Source organism: Branchiostoma belcheri, unplaced genomic scaffold, assembly GCF_001625305.1.
Source record: "Branchiostoma belcheri isolate BF01 breed outbred unplaced genomic scaffold, Haploidv18h27 scaffold11, whole genome shotgun sequence".
In the NCBI taxonomy this organism is placed as follows: domain Eukaryota; kingdom Metazoa; phylum Chordata; class Leptocardii; order Amphioxiformes; family Branchiostomatidae; genus Branchiostoma; species Branchiostoma belcheri.
Window position 1 is genome coordinate 1,086,889 of NW_017802491.1, and position 22,204 is coordinate 1,109,092.

Below are 22,204 nucleotides of genomic sequence, written 5' to 3' on the forward strand. Positions count from 1 at the left end.
CATGGTGTGAACTCTGTACTTTGATATGTTTGCAAATTGGATGCTATGTTCAGTCTCAAGTCAAACCAAGATGGCGGGATTTGGTTAGATCTTTGTTGTGGAAGTTTTTCAAGGCCTCCTATCAGCACTTGATCAAGGAACGAAGCTTTGCATTCAACACGGGCCAAAGAAAAGCAGTCAAGGAACATCATGGTAGGTAGCAGGATATTGCCATTTCTTTGGACAAGCCGATATTGTCTGGGCTATCTGCCGACAGAGCCCCCCTCCCCACGTGTGCACACCCAGTCTAAAATACTCTAGGCCTCTAAAATAACCAAGGGGGTTTCTCTAGGTCTAACAAAGTTCCCTGTAACTTACTGCATTATTCTACTGCTTCTACACTTTGCTTGACAAAGCCCTGCTAATTGCATCACGTCCAGGATGCAAGAAATAGTAAAATTTGGGGTGCAGTGGTGCTGAAAAAAATTAAAAGTGTAACATAAAAATTATTTACTAACAACAAAACTGTTTTCCGTCAGCAACATCGAATTTTTGACTCACAGAAATCAGTATGCAGTATGAGATAGCATTGCTTGAACTTACTACATTAAAAGAAGGACCAGAAAAAAATTGACTCTGAAATTGCATTGGATACCTTTACCACATTTACTGCTTCTTGCCACTATATGTAGGCATTGTAGGTTGCCTAGAAAACACCAATACCCTATGCCTATGGTCTACCAACCTGAGGAAATTATTTTCGGAGGCACGACCACATGTATATTTGTTTCCCTCACAGATCCGCATTGCTGCGCTGAACGACAGCTCCAGTGATGAGAGCGACTCTGCCCCTCAGCTGGACACCACCAAGGAGGCTCGGGAGGCAGAGGCCTTCGCTCTGTACAACAAGGCACTGGGGATACAGAGATCAGGTACTAGTACTACTGTACTACTAATGTACTGAATTTGAATGTTAATACAGCTATAATAGTATTACAGAAGATGACTAGTAAATACCATGTTTCCTCCTATGATAATGTACAAATGTACCTGTAGGTAACCATGCAGCAGCAGCTGAAGTGTACCAGGCATTGCTGGATTCCAGCCTAGTGAAGGAGGCAGAACCACTGGCAGCAGATGGAGAACCCGAGGGGCTCATCCACCCAGGTGAGTCTTTAACCTTCTCCCTGCTGCCTTACCCTGTAACCAATAGAGTATAGGTAACCAGATGGTTAATTCAGAGTGCTCAAGGTTAAAAAGACAAGCTCTGAAAATCATAAGTCACTGAGTGATGGTAGAAGAGTCTCTTATGTCACCAATGTTCCCCAATGTTACCTGCACCAGTGCAGGTCTGTGGAAAAACATATTAAAAGCCCTGGTTATGAAACACCATCAACACCAGGGTTTTCCCCCAAGCATCCAGGAAAAAACCTCATCGACTTTACGATTTTTCCAGGTTTGCTCCTGAAGTACTCGGCCCATAAGAACATGGCAGCCATGTTGGCGCAGGACGGTAAACTGGAGGCGGCCATGGAGTCGTACCTAGAGGCTGTGAACCTGGACAGTTCTGACGTGACGGTGTGGTACAAGATGGGGACCGTGGCCTTACAGATACACAACTACTCACTGGCCAAGTACTGCTTCGAATGTGTAAGTACTGCATGATCTACATGTAGGCACATGAGTGAACAGCTGAACTGCATCTCAATTTCGGTCGTTGATGTACATATTGATATCAATTAAGATGATTCCCTGTCCCTATTGTTTGAGATTAAGCTGCCTGTCATATTGCTTTGCCACTCTTTATCAGTTAACAACATGCTGGCAAGTACATATACAAAGCAGCTGCTAGTCTGAAAGTATTTACTTGTCATTAAAAATGTACACATCTTCCTTTTTGGTCTCACTACAGGGTTTAACCTGTAACCCAAAGCACTGGCCCTGCCTTGACAACGTCATCACCCTCCAGTATGCCCTGAACTGTTACGAGCACTGCTTGGACACCATCTCACAAGCCTTGGAACGTGAACCCCACTACGCAAAAGGCCTGGCCTTCCGCAACAAGATTTTTGCAGAATACCCAGACTTCCGAAAGGATGCCCAACAGTTGTTCCGACTGTGTGACCCGTGTATAGACACTGCAAAGGTTGATGAGGAGGAGGCTAAACAGTTCATCAAAGAGGCTCTGGACATGCGTGAGAAGCGGCGAGAACTGAGACGCAGACCCGAGGATCCTGTCGTTCCCTTCTCCAAACCGCTGACATCCATAACCTGGAAAGCTCTCGGAGAGAGTTTGGTGGCGACATATGATTACGTCAAGACTGCTGAGAAACCAGTGACGATTGGTTGTCGGGTTGACGTGACTCCATACTTGGGATCGTCCGCTAGTCGGGTGACGTCAGCGCCGGAAATAAGAAGCCCCGGGAGTGAGGTAACGGTGTCCTCATCCGTTACCGTCCAGCCAACAGCTCCCATTCCTGTTGTCACTGCTAGTGCTTCAGGCATACAAACAGGGCCCATTCTGCAGCCTCATGTCATTGTACCTGCAACAGGCACTCAAGTGGTCACCCTGGGACAGACCTCAGAACCAAGGCCCCCTCCCGAGGACCCGTCCCTACCCATGGACGTTGATGGAGCCAGTCCTCAAGCCAAGCGGGGGCCGAAGCGGAAACGCATGGCACCTGATAGTGACCTGTCTGCAAAGAGGCGTTCTCAGAGAGTTAGGAACACCGGTAAGAAGAAAGAAGAGACGATCAACTTTCAAGAGCTTCTTCAAAATTATCTGCCATCCAGCCTTCAAGTATCAGGTGAGAAAGAACTATTTAATCCTGACAACAGGTATATTTGCAAAGATCAGATAATGTTTGATTCAAATACGGTAGGACATGGTTCTGCTCACAAGCAGAATCTGTAACCCCTGCTTCTCACATTGGCTCAAAAAAGCTTCTTCTTGATGTTTCTGACTTGGGGAGAATTCTGAAGAGTTCCTATTTCATGTTATGTAGCCTAGAACATCACATCACTAGCCTTTGGACCTTGTTACATGTACATGTGTGCGTGATGAGTAGACGATGTTGCCATGTTTGTTCTAGATGATCTAACAGAGGAGGATGCCAGTAGTCAGGAGGCCAGCAGTCAGGAGGAGACAGTAGTCAGGACGGCACCTCTGGAGAGGATGGATCTCCTACAGAAACTGTCGGGCAACAGGAGCCCGACTTCTTATGTACTCACAGAGCAGGTATGTTTCTTCAGACATGGCACCTGACTGCATCAAGGAAACTACATTTAAATCTGATAGACATTCTAGAGGGAGTCCCGGAGCATAACTAATATGCAACAGATCTTTCAGGGTAGTTAACTCTGCCAGTCTGTAACACAAACACACTGTCCTGTCTCTGACACTTATGGGGAACCAGCTATTAGAGTACACATCTTGCACAAATAAGCATTTACATGTACAATGTAATATTATTAGTGTAACAGTTCTTACAGTACCATACCATTACACAGTATCATCACACAGCTCTAGCCAGTGCTGTATGATACTTTGTTAGAAGTGTTGTTTTTTTTGTATTTATCAGGTGGATGTTCTGGAGTTCCTGAGGAAGCACGAAGTGAACAGTGGTGTTCTCCACCTGATGAACATGTACATTGTGTCCATGGCACAGCGCTTCTACTCCAAGTGGTGGGTTTTACATGTAGCATACTATTACATACACTTTCATTCAAACAAAGAAATTTTACGTACAATAAAAAATGATGATAAAAATTTAAAAAGTCCTAGTCCAGAAGTGAAGATAATGACTTGTGTGTTTCCCCAGGCCCCAGGGACAGCCTGATGTGTTCCTGCAGGTGTTTGAGAGGGTGCGGAACCACATCGTTCTCCCCTCCGTTTTCTACCGTGACTACGACAATGACTGGATCCTGCAGAATGGCCTGGCTGCGCTGGTGTACGCAGAACTGAAGCTGGACCACTGGCTGGGAGTCAAGACTAAACCCTCCGTAGCACCCAGGAACTCACCAGGGTGGGCACTGATTGGTTGACACCTATGGTGGCGCTTTATTTTTTAATGAGTTTGCTCAGTGCAAGGCCACAAGGACTACTTCTGGGCATTGGCTGCTTTCTTTTTTGGTTCACTGTAGCAGCATCTCTTCTCTCTAAGTCAGAAACATCAGGCTTGGGCAATTGCAAGCTTGACTGAGTGATTCAATAGGCAAAGCAGAGGTTATGAAGGGTGCTGCAGAAATTCCCTATCCCAATTTAGGCCGGAATGGTTAGATCCACTCTCCAGAATCTTTATCTTACTTTGTGGCAGCCAAGAGGGAAGACATTCACCACAAAACCTTATTCTCTTGAGCCCTCTCAAGAGATACCGGTTTAGACTTTAAATATCTGAAAGCAGCCATGGCCGACTGACAGAATTGCTGCTCAGTGATGCAGGGACTTGCCTTGTCTCCCAGGGGTGCCAAATGATGAACATGGCACCTATATATTGTAATCTGCAGTTCATCTGTGAACTGCTAGGGTGCACTATTACTTCATATTGTTCACCTGGATGTCTAACCTTCATCAATGTAATAAGACCAGAGATTTGATATTTCTACCCGTGCAGGAAGAGCCTGGCTGCTGCCCCAGCCCACTTGGGTCCAGACTTCCCAGGGAAGCATTACGTGGCAGACATGTTCCACCTCACGGCCATGACGGCCTGTAGGGACATCCTGGAGGACGGCTGGCTGGAGTTCGCCATCAGAGGTAGCAACTGGGGTCCAGGCCTTTTTTCCAGGATGAAATATCCCTCCCATTTTTCAGCAATAAAGTTTTTCGTTTTGTGGAACGTTTTCTTCAATCTGTTAACTGTAATGAACTCAAGACGACTTGAAGCATTTTTATTCTAAGTAAAACTTTCCTGCAATAATGATGATGCACTGCCTTCTGCTGTTGTTGTAAAAATGTCCTACTGCTACATTCGCTCTTTCTCTTCATTTCACTCTGCTGTGTCACATTCTTAGCGAGCACCCTACAGTTCCATTGCAATACTCATTTCTGTACAACGTCATGTAGTTAGTGAAGACTTGTTGTTTGTGTGTGTTGGCAGTGTGCTCAAAGCTATAGTCACTGTTAGTGAAGTCTTGTTTTTGTATGTTACCAGTGTAATTTTGTCCAGGACTCTGGAGTATTTAGTGTACTGGGTGTATTTAGTGAAGCCATCTTCATGTGTTACCAGTGTACTGGGTGAAGGCACGTTTCCTGATGATCCAGAGTGAGATGGAACAGGCCCTGGATGCCTTCGACATCTGCACCAACCTGCTGGCCATGCCCAAACCTGTGAGTGCCAGCTGATTTAACATGACTTGTAGACAGAAACACAAGATGAAATATTCTAAAGCTGGTTTAAACTTGTAATTTCCAGCACACAATAAAGATGTACCTCAATTTATGACAGTCTTGGCCTATTACAATACAATTTGTGCGATGTCCATTGTTTCTGCCTGTGTAACTGATGGACAGTTTACCAAGCAAAGAAGAAGAGTTTGAAAACAATTCCTGTCATGACTATTATATACTGTTAACAGCTACAGCACTGTGTACCTACTGTACTTACTTATCCTCTTCATCCCTTGCGAGACATAAGGCAGTGACTTTTTTCCTCCATCTAGGTCTGTCCTTAGCCAACTTTCTTGCTGGTCGCCAGGATAATCACAGCACCATTAAGGGTTGAAGTAAAACTGGGTTTACATGTATGTTTCCTGCAGGGTTGTGAGGAGGGCCAGCATGCTCCTGTGGTGGTGTCCCTCCCCAACTGTCGTCAGGACCAGAGCATCACGAGGGACACGGTACAGAAACAACTGGAGTCTCTGCAGAGATGCAAGTCCCTGGAGGAGGTACAGAGGCTGTATGAAGCAGGTGGGAGACTAGCCAACTCTAGAGGGAGATGGAGTGTTTGTGCATCAGCGTAGTGTATTTATGTCTGCCTACATTTGACATTCAAAACAAATTTCAATTTCAGAAAAGCAATCTGACAAGGAAGCTCTGATAGTGGACCACTTGACCATACATTTAATGCTGATGCCTTAATTTTTTTCTTTTATTTGAGTGTAGGAATCTTTAAAATCCATAATTCTACACAATGTACAATGTGCATCAGTGGTCAGAATGGTTGTTTCAAGACTTTTCCTAGTGAACCAGCTGAAATGATTATTACCACATTTACCAGTAGCATAATTGCCTATTTTCAGCACTATTTTGTTCCAGGCCAAACCTAACCTGTTTGTGTAACTTCGGGTTAATTGTGTGTGTTTTGCAGGAAGTTACCAGCTTGTTGTGGAGGTTCTCCTGCCCACCCTGAAACAGGCTCCATATAAGGAGGGGAAAGTTGTGGAGGGGGTGACAGAGCGCCCATCACAGCTGCTCTTACTGCAGGTCTGTCTTCAACCCTGTCATAATATCAGGAAGATAAGTCATGGAAAGTAGAGAAGTTCACTCAGTTCCACCCACTCTCCAGTTTATTGTCTGCTGTTCCCAGTCCCATAGAGGTTAGACATGCTTGCATGCAGTTGTCAAGGCTTGATGCAGCTCACCACATACCTCTGTCATGTGAGTTTACATTGTGTAAGTTGAGGAGATAAAACAGGAAACATCAAGATCCAAAATCCATTTTTACCAAAAGTCTGCATCGTAGCAAGTTCCATACAAAATGTAGCTGCCTTGGTAGTGAATTTCACACTCGAAATCCTGATACTGTAATCAGTTTTTTCATGAGGACTGAAGGATACAAGTCAAACCTCGGCCTTTGAAATCAGTTTATCAGTAAAGAAACTAGCCAATTGTTTACAAGTGTACCTGACTCAAGTGTTGAGTTCACGTTGTACTGTTATCATCCTAGGAATCTCTACTGAGGCTGTCCAACTATGAGCAGTGCCTGGTGTGTGGTGAGGAGTCAGTACAAGAGGCTGTGCAGCAGTGGCAGGCAGAGTACAGCAGCTCCAGCAAGGAGCAGTGGGGCAGCATGCTGACGCAGCTGTTCACTGGGCTGGACAGGTAAGGAACAATGGGGCAGCATGCTGACGCAGCTGTTCACTGGGCTGGACAGGTAAGGAATAATGGGGCAGCATGCTGACACAGCTGTTCACTGGGCTGGACAGGTAAGGAACAATGGGGCAGCAAGCTGACGCAGCTGTTCACTGGGCTGGACAGGTAAGGAGCAATGGGGCAGCATGCTGACACAGCTGTTCACTGGGCTGGACAGGTAAGGAAGAATGGGGCAGCATGCTGACGCAGCTGTTCACTGGGCTGGACAGGTAAGGAATAATGGGGCAGCATGCTGTGGTGTAATGGAAAACCTTTCATACATGTACATCATGTATATCCTTGTAAACAGTCTGTACTGGTGCAGTGGCCTAGGGGTAGAGTGTTTACCTTGCATTCAGGGGTTCAAAGGCCTGGCTGGCTTGAAAAATGGTGTACACTGTTTCACTGCTTTCTCTGCTTAGCACTTGAAGCAGTGTGGACTACAATCTTACTGTAGTTGCCATGAGCTACAGAAATTGAGATGGGCAATTGGAATGTTTCAACTTCCATGTAAGATTACTGACAGAAATGTCTGTTGCAGGGCCATGTCCAAGGAGAAGGACGTCATCAAGATCCTGCCCTCCCACCGACTGGCCCGCCTCACCCAGAACCTCATCAAGGTCATCGACCTGGTCATGGCCACGGCAGAGGGATCTGAACCCACAACCTCCACCGTCCTGCCCTGGATCCTACTCTACAGGCTCATCAAGTATCAGGTAAGGCTGTCCTGATGTCATCAGTACCAGGGGTTTGAAATACCACCTGCATATGCAGATTGGTGCAGGTAAAATTGCAGCTGTGCAGGTGTTTCTGATGTCTACCTGCACCTGGTGTGCACCAGCCAATGTATTGGGTTTATAGATACATGTAGGTGTGGATTTGGTTTCTGAACAATTTCTAGTATGATCCAAACTTCCTGGGTGGTACAGGTGAATTTTGTCTAGTGCAGGTAATTTTCAGTGTAACCTGCCCCAGTGCAGGTATGCTGAAAAAATGTCGAGCCCTGAGTACACAGGTTGAAAAGAAAATCTACTTCTCTTATGAAGCTGTGTGATCAACATGGTTGAAACCAATCAGTTCCTTCCATTCCAAGCTTGTGCTTACCAACTCCATATATGGAACCGGTATGTTACACCACGTGGCAATTAACAAGAAGTGCTGCTCTGGAGAGTCCACTCAAGGAAGTATACTTCAAGAATGGACTCATAAATAAACTTCACCTGTCAGTGCATCCTTAGCAATTACTGATCAGAGCTTGGCATCACAGTTCTCAAGTAGCTAGAATTACTAGAGGTACTATTCAAACAGGCATCAGTAAGTTAATTATCAGCCTGCCACCTGCACTCAATTAGTAGGAAAAGTTGAAGCATAGGAAGTCTTCACATGAAAAGGCTTACTACTGTAATTGTAATGCTTCACAGTAATTGCATTTCATAATGATGACCTTGATAATAATTATAGCATATAAGAATTCTCTATTACACAAGAGAACTCTTATATTGTAAACTCTAAAACCTGATGAATCTATTTTTGGAACATAATAATCACAGTTACAGTACAGAAGGTTCTTGAATACAGAATAAAGAATCAATGTGAAGTCAATCTTGGTTTTAGTATATTTTTTTTATGTATTTACACAATATAAAGCACAATTCTACTGTACAAGTCCTAAGATTTGATAAGGCAGGGATCCAAATACAACCTGCACATGCAAATAAATTTGGAGCTGCACCTAACCTGCACCAGTCCATGTACTTGTAAGGTTTTGCAAAGAGGTACATGTACATGTAAGCTTAGTTGATGAGTTTCTGTGATCATGCTGTTTCTGTATCTGTATCGGTATAGTCAGTATAACCACCCTTTGGCGTAACACACCAGCTTCAATGTTTGACTCCAGGAGGAGCACATCAAGTCCCTTCAGGATGAAACAGGCAGTGTGGCCATGGAGGTGGACGTACCATTGTCAGTACAGGAGGAGGGGGGAAAACAGGTGGATGCTGCTGCCGGGGATGGAGCCAAACAACAGAGCATGCTGCCGTCATCCCTCATGCTGCTCAACACCTCACACGAATACCTGGGCAGGTGAGACAGCAAAGACAGCAGTGCCTGACAACTTCTGTTTGTAAAATACTGTCAAACTTGCCCAACTGACCACCGCTATAAGCCGGCCATCTGGCCATAACGCTGCTTTTTTCTTGGTCCTAATTTATTTCCCCATAGACGTAAGCATTAAGGGACTTGTCTAATCCAACCACTTGTCCTGAGTGCAACCATATGGGTACTATTTGGGACCACACATGGCCCAATCTCTGCCTATGACAACCTCATCATTTTCAAGTTTGTGGCAGAAAACTATTTTGATGATGACTCTAGCAGTTTGCCAGTGATTTCGACAGCATGACAGTCTTTCCATAATTTTCAATGGTGCCGGCTGGGTCTCTTTAGGTCAATGGGGCAGCCTATTGTGAAATGGGTGGAAATTTTGCTGTGGTTTTCTTGTTATAAGAACACCACTTGTCTAAGATGACCATCTGCCATTGAACATCATTTAGCTCTTGTTAAACAAGTGGTTGTGAATAAAGAACTCGGTTACTCAATCATTCACCAACCTGATGAAATTATTAATGGTAATACAAGATACTGTAGATACATGTATGTTAGTATATTGAAGAGAAGTGTTTTTCTGCACTGATCATGTCCACAGGAGGTCCTGGTGTTGTAACAGCAATGGTCTGCTTCTGAAGTTCTACGTGACAGTTCTGAATGCAGAGCTGAAAGGTCTGGCTGAGAAGAGCAACGCCAAGTCTCTGAAGGAGCACCTGGAGATGTCCCTGGAACAGTGCTACTACTGCCTGTACGGACACCCTAACAAGAAGGCCAAAGCACGCCATCTTATGGAACATGAGTCCCCACAGGTACATCACAAATGCCTCTTCATGTTTTGCATTTTTGTTCCTTTATACAGCCATATTTTCCCCTTTTCTTGCCCCTGACTCTGATGTATTCTCACTTTTAGTATCACTTTCCTCCTCATTCCTCTTCCCGTATCTATTTCCTTTATTATTCCAAATTTTCTCTACATTATTTGGTTACACAATTTCCTTTGTCTTGTTTTACTTGCTCTGTTTCTTCTGCCTCTCCTTCTGAATCACTGAGTTTCTTTTCTCCCTCACATCTTCAGGTGCCTTTGACCTGGGAGGATGTAGAGCCTATGTTCGAGTTCTTCAAACCCAAGGTCATCCCGGAGTTTGACAGCTACAAGACCAGCACGGTGTCTGCCGAGCTGGAACACCTGCTGAGACGCATCGTGGCGCTGGTTCCGACAGATCCCAACCCCGCCAACACGACAGAGTCGGTGGTGGCGTATATCGAGGGTCAGAAGGACGACCCTCCAGCCATCCCCAGTGATAGACCCATCACTCTCCCTGTGGTCAGGGAACTCTTCTATCTACTCGCAGACTACTACTTCAAAAACAAGGAGTCCAGGTTGGCTATGTTTTCACAATTTCTTTTTCTTCTTCTTCAGCAGATACCTAAGGTCAATGATGTGGAAAGATGTCTGTCACCATGGTAACTGGTGCCTAGGATACCCTGTGGTGTTGGGTTACATCATGTGGCAGGACAGTTGGAGGGGCTTGTGTTTGAGTAAGAATAAACAGAGTAGTACTTAGTAGTTTGTTAAGCTAGACGGCCCCTTCTTACAGTCTGCATTGCATAATTTAATTCACAAATGTTACCTTATTAAGCTTATGTTGTCTTACTTTTCGACATCCTTATTACAGCAAAGCCATCAAGTTCTACCTGCAGGACATCTGTGTGTGTCCTGACCGTCTGGACTCCTGGGCAGGCATGGCGCTGGCACGGAGCAGCCGCATCGAACAGAAACTCAACTCACAGGAACTCAAGAACGAAGGGCCCATCCACAAACACTCCATCGCTGCACTAAGGTACTGAGTGTGTCAATACAAGATACAAGCAATTGCTGTTTTTGTTTACATCATAGGCATGCAAATTAGTTGAAGACAATGCAAATTATTGGTAGGAAAATCAGCCAACTGTCACCCGTTTTTGCCTACCACTCATTGGCCGTGATGTCAAGGGGATCGCTTGTATGGTACCAGTACTGACATTTGGTAAACTATGAACGCTGTTACTTTCCCTACGTAAGGTTTAAAAGTTACTAACAGGGCCAGCAACAGATGAACCCTACATCTACATGTACCTGTAATCTCAAAGCAGATATTGGACAGAAATTGTAAAAGTTTTCTGACCAGCCATTTTTTCTAACAGTATGCTGTTCAGAAAACTACAATTTCCACCCTACAACTGCTTGGAGATAACCTACAACACACATGCAAATCTTTACTACCACCATCCTTTCTATCCAAGGTGTTTCAAGCGAGCCCTCCAGTTGGACAACTCCAATGTGTCCCTGTGGATCGAGTACGGGTCCCTGGCCTACTGGCTCCACTCACACGCCTCGCGACAGCTCAAACAGCGGAAGGAGATCACGCTGGCGCCCGAGATTGTCCAGCAGATGGTCAGCAAGAAGGCGGAGATGCTGTCCATGAGCGAGTACTGCTTCAGTCAGGTCAGGTCTATTTTCCTGCAGGGCTCTAAATACTCTTTCTCTGCATACCTGCACTGGTGTAGGTAATATTGAAAATTGCCTGCAGCGGACATACATGTATATACTTTTAACAAATCTGTTGTTTCAGGGGGGTTGCATTTATGTCTTCTGGTTTCAATGTGTAGTTTGTGGCAGCTGATTTGCCGCTAGACATCTGTCTAGAGATTAGCAGCTCATCTGCACTAGTTTCACATGTATGACAGCAGTCCTGTGCAATTTCTTGTTAATACTAGTATTTAGTTTTACATGTATGACAGCAGTCCTGTGCATTTTCTTGTCTTGACAGCACTAGTTTTACATGTATGACAGCAGTCCTGTGCAATTTCTTGTCAATATTTAGGTCATTGTAATCCAACTTAAAAAGCTGACTGATTCTTTTCAGGCCAATAAGATAGAAGGAGATGGTGAGGAGGAGGAGTGGCTTCATCACTACATGTTGGGGAAGGTGGCGGAGAAGCGAGGCAACCCTCCGCAGGTCTACCTGGAACACTACCGGCTGGCGGCCGTCTACCTACACGAGGACGAGGCCCGCTATCCTCGGAAGATCCACTACCACAACCCGCCCGACCTGGCCATGGAGGCACTGGAGGTCTTCTTCCGCATCCACGCCTCCATCATCAAGTACATCCTGAAGGAACCAAGTAATCCTGACTACGACCTGCTGGAGAAATACATCAAGGTTTGACTTGTGAATCTTGTAACTGTCAGATGTACAGTACATGTACTGTACTATGTTGTACTTTTGTCTTGACAACTGTCCTTGCACACTTCTTGACAAAGGAATGTCCTAGATTTTTAAAATGTATGAGAATGAATATGATTGGTGTAAGTTGTGTTAATCCATCTGTGCCTTTAGGAAGCAGCAGAGAGCCCGTTTGCTCTGGGTAAAGAAAAGAGGGAGCGACAGAGAGACCGGGAGAGTGTGGGGAGTGCAGCAGAGTCCTCCAGTCAGGATGGCCAGGACTCATCATCCTTATCTAAAGGTACGGCTGGCTTACATCCAGCTTCAATCTATGGTCTTGCAGCAAGTGTAATAAAAAGAAGGGTTTACAGAGATTAAAGCAGTAGCTTTAATTTCCTGTTGATTGAAAAAAGTGCTCAAGGGTGGTTGCAGTCAAGCTCATTTACATCTATATACTTGCTGGTGTCATAAAAGGAGTGTTTAGACAGATTAAAGCAGCAGTGTTTTCCCACTGATTGGTAGGTGAAGTTCTCAAGGGATTTTGACGTCCATCTAGTTCAAATTTAGCTTTTCATTGCAAATGTGATCAAGGAAGTTTATGAAGATTAAAGCGCTGTGTGCCAATCACGTTGATTGGTACATGAATACGTTGGAAAAAGTGATCAAGAGTTGGTCATTAAAGAAATGTTTTTAAAGACTGAAGCAGTAGTTCCCTGTAGATTGGTAGGAAAAAGTTCTCTTTTAATTGGTTAAGTTTGACTACTACAAATCTAGGTTCTTTGTTGTTGCAAGTGTAATAAAAGAAAATTAATGCACTAGACTAGTGCTTTACTGTCATTCGGTAAGTATAACTGCACAAGAATTGGTGAAACATTCAAACTACATGTATGTTGATGTAAATGTAATTGAAGAAGAGTTGACCTTGGGAGTTATGCGGTCAGATCTTGGGTGTAGTCAGTAACCATTTCCCCCCCCCCCAAGGATCTGCTTGGAGATTAAGCTTACTATTAGAAGTAATTTATAAGCACAATAAATTGGTGTGCTTTTAAAATTTTAAACTAAGTAGGAAGTGGTAGGAAAAAAAGTCCCAAAGAGAAAAGAAAAATGCATGATGTTGTACGTTATGTTGCCCAACAGTAACGATGGCTACGTGTAGCACAACCCCAGGAAGCACCCCTACCTCTCCCACATACACCGCCACTCCAGTCGACCACGACTACCTCAAGCACAGGGACATTCGACGCTTCGCAAAGATCGGTGAAGCCAAGGTGGCCCAGGACTCGGCAGGCTTGGTGCAGGTACCGGGGACTGTAGCTGCCAGTGTGGTCACCACATCCACTGTGTTCACTCTGTCTTCTACCACAGTGGTGGTCTCTTCAGCTACAGGTGATATACAAACCAACATTGCTATCTATAAGTATCTTTAATGATATATGACAATAAGTAACATTTACACTGAATTGTATAGATTTTAGTTGATAGTTCAGTTCTAACCAACTGCTGCACACCCCTGTGTCAGGGACCCCGGCAGGACATATAATTTAAGACTGGATACTACTACATGTACTACTAATTGTACACTATCGAGTATGTATTTTTATATTTACATTAATTATGACATCTCCTTCCATGTATTGGAAGCAATGTTGTGGAAGACATTGCACAGAACATATACATGTACTGTCAAACCTGTACGACTGACCACTTGTGCATAAAGACCTAAAAACCATCAGGTCATTACATGTATTTTCACATTGAACCTTGAAGCATTGATATTGGGGATTCTGTCTATTGTCTACTATGACCATTTTCTTCAAGTCCAAGTTGATTGGTTACTAAGTGTGGACAGGTTTGACTGTACACATCACTCTCTTTACCAACGAAGTGACTTACTGGAGGTGTCTCCCATGTATCAAAGCTCTGCTCAGAAGTATGGCTGAAAAGCATACGGCAGAGTCTACCCCGGAGGGCAGCCGGTCTGTCGTGGCAGCCCTACAAATAACCACAACAGACGATAGTGTCCTAACTGCACAGCAAAGTGCTGGTCCTTCTGACGAGTTCGGTGCACCTTTACAGGCAGACCAAGAAGGTGGTCGGGATTTTCTGTCAGTAGAAAGCCTCCAGTAGAAAGCTTTCACTGTCACAACTCTTCCGACTAGCATGTCTTGGCTGAAAGCACTCCTAGAAATGTATCTCAATTAGGTGTAGTAAGTTGTCATGAATATGGTTTGTTGAAAATCTATGCTGCTTTTTCACATGCACATGCATGGCATCAGACTCATGACCAGGGTTTGCTAGCAAGCTATTGGCATCTGATAGAAGCACTATTTTGCACACTCTCCTTTTCTGCAGGCTAGAGAATTGACAACACTCACTGTTGCTGCACCCTCACACTTGAGTCCCTTGCTTTGCATGTAGTTACATCACTGTTGTCCCTTCTGCACTTTGCACCTAGAAAAGGCCTGAAAGGGGAGGACTTACCAGCATTTGATAACAATTTCTATCCCTTTTGCCTCAATAGGTGATATGCCTACTGCAGACAAAGACCAACAGCAAACAACACCACAAGAAACAGAGGTGTTAACTGACACTCCAGTCAACCCTGCAGATCCATCTAAACCACCTGGAGATGGACAGACTGAAGGACACGTTATCACTGATCCAGTGATGCAGACTTCACCTACTGAAGGAAAGACTATCACTGATACTGTGGTCCAACCTACACCAGTGTTAGAGTCAGCCACTACAAGCAAAGCTGAGAAACAGGAAGAAGAAAAGGGGGTGTCACCAGAGGGGCTCAGCAGCAAGAAAGAGAAGGACAATGAGGAAGCGAAGGAAGCAGTGATGACCCAACCTTCAACACCTGTCAGTGATGTTGGTGACGTTTGTGTCAGTGAGGAAGAAAAAGGAACTCCAACACTTGACAGCAAAGAAGAACTTGTACCTGACCCCAAAGAGGAGGTGGAGAAAGTTGTCAAGACAGACGAAGAGAAAGTTAAGAAAAGTGAAACAGTTACACCTGACACAGATACTCATGAAAAGGTGTCAGAATCTGATGTACAGAAAGCAATGGTAGACAAGGGAGATGAGAAACTAATGACTGAAGTTAAAGAAAACGCAGATCACCAAACAGAAGAAACACCTGTGTCTGTGTCTAACACCAATGAGAAAGTTGTGGAGGAATTGGCCCCTGGCACAGAAGTGAGCACAAAGAAGGATGAAGACAAGGAGAAGGCAGAGAACCAGGAGGAACCAATGGAAGTGGAGACTGCAGGGAAGACAGTACAGGAGACATCTGAAACTTCATCTAGTGTTCCACAAGACAAGAGTGAGGAGAAAGAAGAAGCAGCAAGCAAGGAAGAGGGCAAGAAGGAAGACACAAAACCAGGTATATTTGTAGCTCACATATTAGACTTGACCAGGTATTTTTGTAGTTCAGATATTAGACTTGACATGTTTTGTATTTCCTATTTATGTAATTCCTCTCTAACACATATGTCGTGATGTCCACATACATTCTTTTCTAATTGCCTTTAATAAAATGATGTCCACATATGTTTATAATTTTTTCCAGCTCCCCCTGTAGACATTGAGACCCGTAGGAAGAACCTGGTGGACCTGTGTGTCCAAGGACTTCACCTGTGTCTGCACAGATTTCCTCAGCACTACAAGTCCATCTACAGACTCTGCCACCTCTACTTCCACTCACCCTTCCACAAGTAAGCATCTGTCTGGAGGAAAATTCACTTTAAACTTTAAGTTGTTTTAATCTTACATTTGTTTCTATGCTTCAGAGCTCAGTAAACATAAGGCAAGAAAACCATTTAAAGTCTCTAATTAAGTATTATTTGATAAGATTCTTGTCTGTTCACCCATTTTTTAATGTTGATAAATAAGAAATTGGAAGAAAAGTTTTATTAAGCAGTAATTTTAGACTTGAAGAAAGATTTCAGTCTTCAGCAGCTACATGTACAAGCAGTTCTTTCCATAGCTACACATGTACATGTACACAAGGATACATACATTGTACAGTTGTACATTGTAAACATGTCCATGGATGTTTTTTTTTTTACTGGTGAGGTCACTGATGATAGATCACACTTGCCTATACGGATTTAATTGTTGTTGAATATCAGTGAATGTTAACCTAGATCAGCTATCATTAATAAGTGTGGTATTTCCTAGGTAGTGTGTACACAATTCTAATTTTCCTCATCCCTGCAGGAACTTGCCGTGGGGTCGTGACCTGATCCTGGGTCCGAAGCAGGGCCACTGGAAGGAGCTGTCCCACATGCCTGCCCACAGCCTGTTCCACGAGAGGAACAAGACCAACCTCTTCAACGGCATCTGGCGCATCCCCGTGGACGAGATAGACCGGCCCGGCAGCTTCGCCTCACACATGGGCCGGTGTGTCTCACTCCTGCTGGAGGTGCTACGGCAGCTCAACGATAGCAACACACTGTTTCAGGTACGGGGAGCTCCGTGGTAAAATCTCAGCCAGGCCGATGATTGCTCACACAATCTTTTAGTCTTTATATGAAATCACACGGTCATTGATCCCTAATGATGTTCTTTTCCAGCTTGCCACCCAGCTTCATCGTACCCCTGATCAGGGCAAGAAGTACCTACGTGACGTGGATCGCACCATGCTCGCCAAGCAGGCCTACAAGTACTCCTTGGAGACTCTGCAGGACGTTGTCTTAAAGTGTTGTAGTACAGCGGAAGAAATGGACAGCTCTCAACTGTTGAAACTTGTCCTGGACTGTTGGAAAGTCTTCCAGCATGGACAGAGGACAGGCAGCAACATGGAGGTGGAGAGTAACATCCTCGCTGATGCGTACACGCTCTACCGAGTGGACGACATGGAGCCGGAACCAAGCCCGCTGGAACAGGCCATCAGCTACTGTCAGAACTACCAGCAGAAGCAGCGGCTGCCGCAGACACCTACGCACGAGAAACGGGAGAGCAGTTCCACGCCCACCACACCCAGCAGCGGCGTACAGATGGCACTGACGTTCTCTTCTCCCCCTGCCTCCACCCCTCCTGCCTCTGTTCACATGGGGACACCCAAGACTGACGCCTCTCCAGTCAGCACTACAGGTCAGCTGCAGCGTAGCCAGCCTGCACCAAGCCAGGCCCAGTCTGCACCAACACAACAAGCGCAGCCTTCCCCCAAACCAGTCAGTAACCCCTCCCAGCCTCTGGCACCCTCCAGTAGCAGTGCCAGACCTCAACCCTCAGTTACAACAACAACATCATCATCATCACCAAAGAGCTTGCCATGGCAACCTGCAGTCACCACAGCACAGGAGAGGAGGGAGAATAAAGACCCTATGGCTACCACCACACACACCCCTGAACCTTCCACTCCGCAGAAATCAACAGCCTCACCAATGGGTGTACCAACCATCACTGTCACCCCTTCAGGATCATCCTCCTCCCTGTACAAAAGTGGAGCCTATGAGAAAACCACGGAGGTAGCCCGGAGTTCTACCACCACGCAGCAGAGCTATCCTAGTACCAGCTTTTACTCCAAGCCAGGGACCAGTGGGTTAACCAAGCACAGACCCAGGTCAGGGTCCATCTCTGAGGAGACCAAACAGAGACTGAAGACAGCGATCCTAACCCAGCAGTCAGCAGCTAACGTTCACCACACGCCGCTCCCAGAGACAGACTCTCAGAGTGATGTGGAGTACATAGAGATCGACAGCAGTCAGGAGGAGTCCTCTCAGGATAGTATAGTGTAGGCACAAAGACACTTACCGGTAATGTCCAATATACATGTACCGGTACATGTATATATATTGTACCGATCCTGTTGTGTTGTTTAGGACATGTCTAACAACACAGTGACCTGTCTCTCTTACATTACAATGTATGTCCTATGTTCTAATAAAGCAGACACTAGAATTTGATGCAGTGTGATGATGTTGTTTATTCACAGAATGAATTAAGAACAGGTTGGCTAGTAATGGAATGACAAATCTAACCACAATGTACATGTAGATGAAATATCTAGCATATATAGGCCCAAATATTTATTTACCAAAACGTTTAAAAGTGGGTCCTTATGACAAAGAATCATGTCCCTAGCGACTTCAACTCCCGTGTTGTTTCCTCCATGATGTCGAGGAACATCCTGGCGTGATGTGGCTGGAAGATGAGAGCCGGTCGGACTCGGAGAGACTTCACCCCACAGCCTGCACCCTGCACACCTGACAATCGTACAGACATTCAACCAGTGTAAAATATCACTTAGATTTTAAGCAACATTCAGCTTAAATAGTAGGCTGCAGTGACTGTTGATCTAAGATGGCATTGGTACCATTAGGATAGTAGGGAAGTGTGGCTTATTATGCAAGACTTAGTATACCTTTGTTCCTAAGTGTGGCTACAGCTCTGTCTCTGGTCAAAGTGTCTGGGAAGTCTACTGCACAGAAGGCCCCTCGTCCACGAGCATTTGAGAGAATGTCAGCATGTTTGTCCTGAGAGTGCAATGATTTTATTATCAGTTTTTATGATAGCAGCTTTCCCATAACCTTTTTTTCTTACTGCTGGCAATTCACTTAATTTTTGCTGCCAAAGTTTTTAATCCCAAAGCTTGTAACAAAATTTAATATATTTCATTTAAATTTGTATGTTTCAGCATATGCCATTATCATGGGTCTTTCAATATCCTTTAACATATTAATGGATAATTCAAATGAATATGCTACTAGACTAAAGTATAGGAGCTATGTGGCTTGGCTATGGCTCGCCTGGCTACAAAGCCAAGCACACCAGGTCATCCCAACTCATCTCAATTAGTAGCTACAGTACTGTTAAGTCTTTTCAAAAGTCATTTTACAAGGATATTACCTAACACATCCATGGCATATAATGTGGGATGACCAGACATGATTATGGAACTTCTCGTGTTTACCTGTAGTTTCTCCAGTCCTTGCAAGATGACCTGTCCTGTCTCTGTCATGTTGTCCAACAGCCGATCTTTGTGAATCACATTTAGCACTGCTTCCATAATCACCAGCTTGGCAGGGTCACCCAGCCATGTGTTCATGATCCGGAAGGGCTGGTTTACACAAAGAGTAAGAAATACTGCTTTCCTAGTACACCACACTCACCAGCTACAGTATCTTCAATGCACACATGTATATTACACAAGTCATGTATTTATGCTCTTGTACATGTATCATGTATAAAAATAACCTACACCAGAACTGCATTGGATTATACTAAAAGTAGATTTTATGGATCAACTAGAAACTGTCAAGAAACCATTTGTATTCTTAATTTAGTATTTTGTACAATACAAAAATTCACAGACACTTGTGTACCAAAATTTACACAGGGATGGTGCAGGTAGACATCAGAAATACCTGCCAAACTCCAATTTAACCTGAATATGCAGGTATTTCCAGCCATGCAAAACTAATGTCCTATAGGTGAACTCACCCCCTTTGGCCTGAACTCCTCCTTGAAGTACAACCCTCCGATCACCATCTTCTTGGAGAAGGTGACGATGTCAGGAGACTCCTCCAGTCCCCAGTACTCGTGTGCCCACATCTTCCCAGTCAGACCTGCTCCAGTCTGTACCTCATCTACAACAAATGCTGACCCGTTCTGTGGTGAAAATCAAACAGTAAAGGCAACAGAACATCAGAAACTTAAGAAGAACGCGAATTAATATGTTAGCAGTAATATCGTCACTCCATGATTGGCTTGTTCAGCCACGATGCAAAGAAGATGCCGGGACCTCCGAGACCAAACCCATCATCTACTGAGATGGCAGGAGGCCAATGATGAGTAATGGAGCAGTAGCTTGGTGAAAATGTGTCTGAAGGAACATTGCAAGTCTCTTAGTCTGTATTTTCCACCAGCATGAGTTCTCAGAATCGACTTTTAGGCAATGAAAATTTCTCAGATCTTGAGCATGTAGCTACTGGTAGCAGTGCTACATGTACAGAGAGATGTACTGAGTGAGAAATGTACATTAAAGCAACACACACATGGCCATTAAACCCAATCATAAAGACTTGCCTCCTTTGCTAGTTTCCGTAGCTGTCTGAAGAAATTGTTTGAGGCATGGCGGTCCCCGCCTTCAGACTGAATGGGCTCCACCACCACCCCAGCTACTGGTCGACCCTTGTTCTTGTACTCTTGCATCAACTGAAACACCTGAAAAATACACAGATTGATAAAAATGTGTCAAGCAAGAAAAAACTTTCTCTTCTCATTACCCGGGCTTTCATTTTGCCCACTGCCTTCGATGTGGCTGAATTCACTGAACTTTGATAAATGATGATAATAGGCTTACTGCCCAGAGCTTCACGGTTGCATGAACCGTCAGTAGCAAAAAGGTCACAGAAACTGGTGCAAATTGGATAATGGCTAAATCTGAAAGGGTCGATTTATTGCTCTGTGCTGGGTAATGTTCTTTTTTTGCACTGTTGTATGGGACAACCTTAATCACTGTCATGAAGAAGAGTTGAAGGATTTAATTAGTATTCACCTGGAGCACCCCCATCTATAAATTAGGTACTAGTATCAGATTTCAATTAGCATCAAATGTCATCTGGTCATCTTGAGGTCACTTTTACATGTAGTTGAAAATCACTACATGTACATGCAGACAGGGTCATGCATTATATTACATATTAACATATTAGCTGTGCCACAGAAGACACTGCAGTTATTTTTCTCTCTCTTTGTATCCACCCACTTTGAATTGGCAGCATAAAGATTATATACAATGTGCCACAGGTTGTGCTTTGGTATTCCTTGCCAGGGTTTGAATTGATCTCATGCCACTCTACCCACACTGTAAATGAGATAAAATAGGCCGTGTCTATACGGAACCACCCAAGGCGCGATTCGGGTAACTCACATTCCTCACATCTGGTCCACGTGCCACACACACCTGTGAAACCGTGTCCGAACATAATGCTCTTGTGCTACATTTATTGCTGTTTGATGATAACACGCAAGGCGGCGTGTTATTAATGTCAGATGTCAACGACATGATTGCCGATGCCCCCCTCCCAGCCTATCTCGGCCGAATGCCGACGTGGTCCCGCCAGAGGCGGTGAAGCTCGCCCTAGAACGGACACATTATTTGACCATTACTGCTCTGTAAGTTGCTGCCACGTAAAAGTTGGTATTGCATATAAAAAAAGAAATATCACTCCGTAATCCATGACCAGGCGAAGTCACATTGAAATCACATTGCGTTCAGACGCAAATCGCGATGCGGGGAAACCGATTCGAAACCACCTCAAGAAGTGGCTCCAGACGAAGGCGCTTTCAATGTGATTTCGGACCGTTCAGACGGAGCCACTTGAAACCGGCTTCGGGGTAAACCACATGTAAACCGCCTTGGGTGGTTCCGTATAGACAGGGTCATAGTTCCCTTCTGTAAGACAGTAATTTAATTTCTTTTTAGTCAGATTTTAATTTCTTTTTTTTTTCAAATATGAAAAAAAAACTGAAGCAGGTCAATTTGACAACCAAGAAATTAAATTGGTGTGGTCTGAGTTTTTGTGGCTGTCCTGCACATTTACAAGCTTTAAGTTCGAATTCACCTTGTCCAGACATCTCTCCTCCTCCTGTCTGTTCTCCTGTGTGTTCACATCTAGCGGGTACTTGGTGGCAGGAAACGGTGCACTGGGCCAGTCCAGGGCCGGCACATCCACCTTGTGGAGTGGTGCTGCATGTGAGCTACTAGAGCAGCCTGCAAGTACACATTGTCAAACTCTTCATGGGTACAGACATGTTTTTTTAATAAGCCGTTTTTTTATAAGCCATGTTTTATAGGAAGCCTCTAGGAATGTGGCACAACAGGACAGTT

General features: G+C 44.6%; 2 protein-coding genes across 5 annotated transcripts in view; one reads left to right on the forward strand and one right to left on the reverse strand.

The window, feature by feature from the left end:
* Nucleotides 1–22,204, forward strand: part of LOC109483323 (calcineurin-binding protein cabin-1-like) — a 26,884-nt gene continuing 4,680 nt past the window's right edge. The window contains exons 1-27 of one of the 4 annotated variants that reach the window (XM_019786322.1): nt 4–192; nt 779–911; nt 1,036–1,146; nt 1,436–1,629; nt 1,892–2,786; nt 3,072–3,217; nt 3,561–3,664; nt 3,801–4,004; nt 4,593–4,732; nt 5,205–5,305; nt 5,734–5,884; nt 6,285–6,400; nt 6,864–7,018; nt 7,590–7,764; nt 8,946–9,130; nt 9,753–9,963; nt 10,230–10,534; nt 10,831–10,995; nt 11,438–11,639; nt 12,061–12,357; nt 12,535–12,661; nt 13,498–13,746; nt 14,279–14,449; nt 14,882–15,748; nt 15,935–16,079; nt 16,585–16,828; nt 16,941–18,265. In XM_019786322.1, coding sequence (XP_019641881.1) covers nt 190–192; nt 779–911; nt 1,036–1,146; nt 1,436–1,629; nt 1,892–2,786; nt 3,072–3,217; nt 3,561–3,664; nt 3,801–4,004; nt 4,593–4,732; nt 5,205–5,305; nt 5,734–5,884; nt 6,285–6,400; nt 6,864–7,018; nt 7,590–7,764; nt 8,946–9,130; nt 9,753–9,963; nt 10,230–10,534; nt 10,831–10,995; nt 11,438–11,639; nt 12,061–12,357; nt 12,535–12,661; nt 13,498–13,746; nt 14,279–14,449; nt 14,882–15,748; nt 15,935–16,079; nt 16,585–16,828; nt 16,941–18,107 — 6,963 coding nt within the window. In that variant the 5' untranslated portion in view covers nt 4–189 and the 3' untranslated portion in view covers nt 18,108–18,265. Of the gene's footprint in view, nt 193–778; nt 912–1,035; nt 1,147–1,435; nt 1,630–1,891; nt 2,787–3,071; nt 3,218–3,560; nt 3,665–3,800; nt 4,005–4,592; nt 4,733–5,204; nt 5,306–5,733; nt 5,885–6,284; nt 6,401–6,863; nt 7,019–7,589; nt 7,765–8,945; nt 9,131–9,752; nt 9,964–10,229; nt 10,535–10,830; nt 10,996–11,437; nt 11,640–12,060; nt 12,358–12,534; nt 12,662–13,497; nt 13,747–14,278; nt 14,450–14,881; nt 15,749–15,934; nt 16,080–16,584; nt 16,829–16,940; nt 18,266–22,204 lie in introns of those variants that run through there. The other 3 variants (XM_019786315.1, XM_019786338.1, XM_019786330.1) reach the window with 3 other exon arrangements.
* LOC109483969 (4-aminobutyrate aminotransferase, mitochondrial-like) overlaps nt 18,283–22,204 on the reverse strand; it is a 23,140-nt gene continuing 19,218 nt past the window's right edge. Inside the window, exons 12-16 of the mRNA XM_019787129.1 lie at nt 20,398–20,535; nt 19,813–19,980; nt 19,283–19,429; nt 18,734–18,845; nt 18,283–18,575 (exon numbers count right to left, since the gene is read on the reverse strand). Coding sequence (XP_019642688.1) covers nt 18,442–18,575; nt 18,734–18,845; nt 19,283–19,429; nt 19,813–19,980; nt 20,398–20,535 — 699 coding nt within the window. The 3' untranslated portion in view covers nt 18,283–18,441. The remainder of the gene's footprint in view (nt 18,576–18,733; nt 18,846–19,282; nt 19,430–19,812; nt 19,981–20,397; nt 20,536–22,204) is intronic.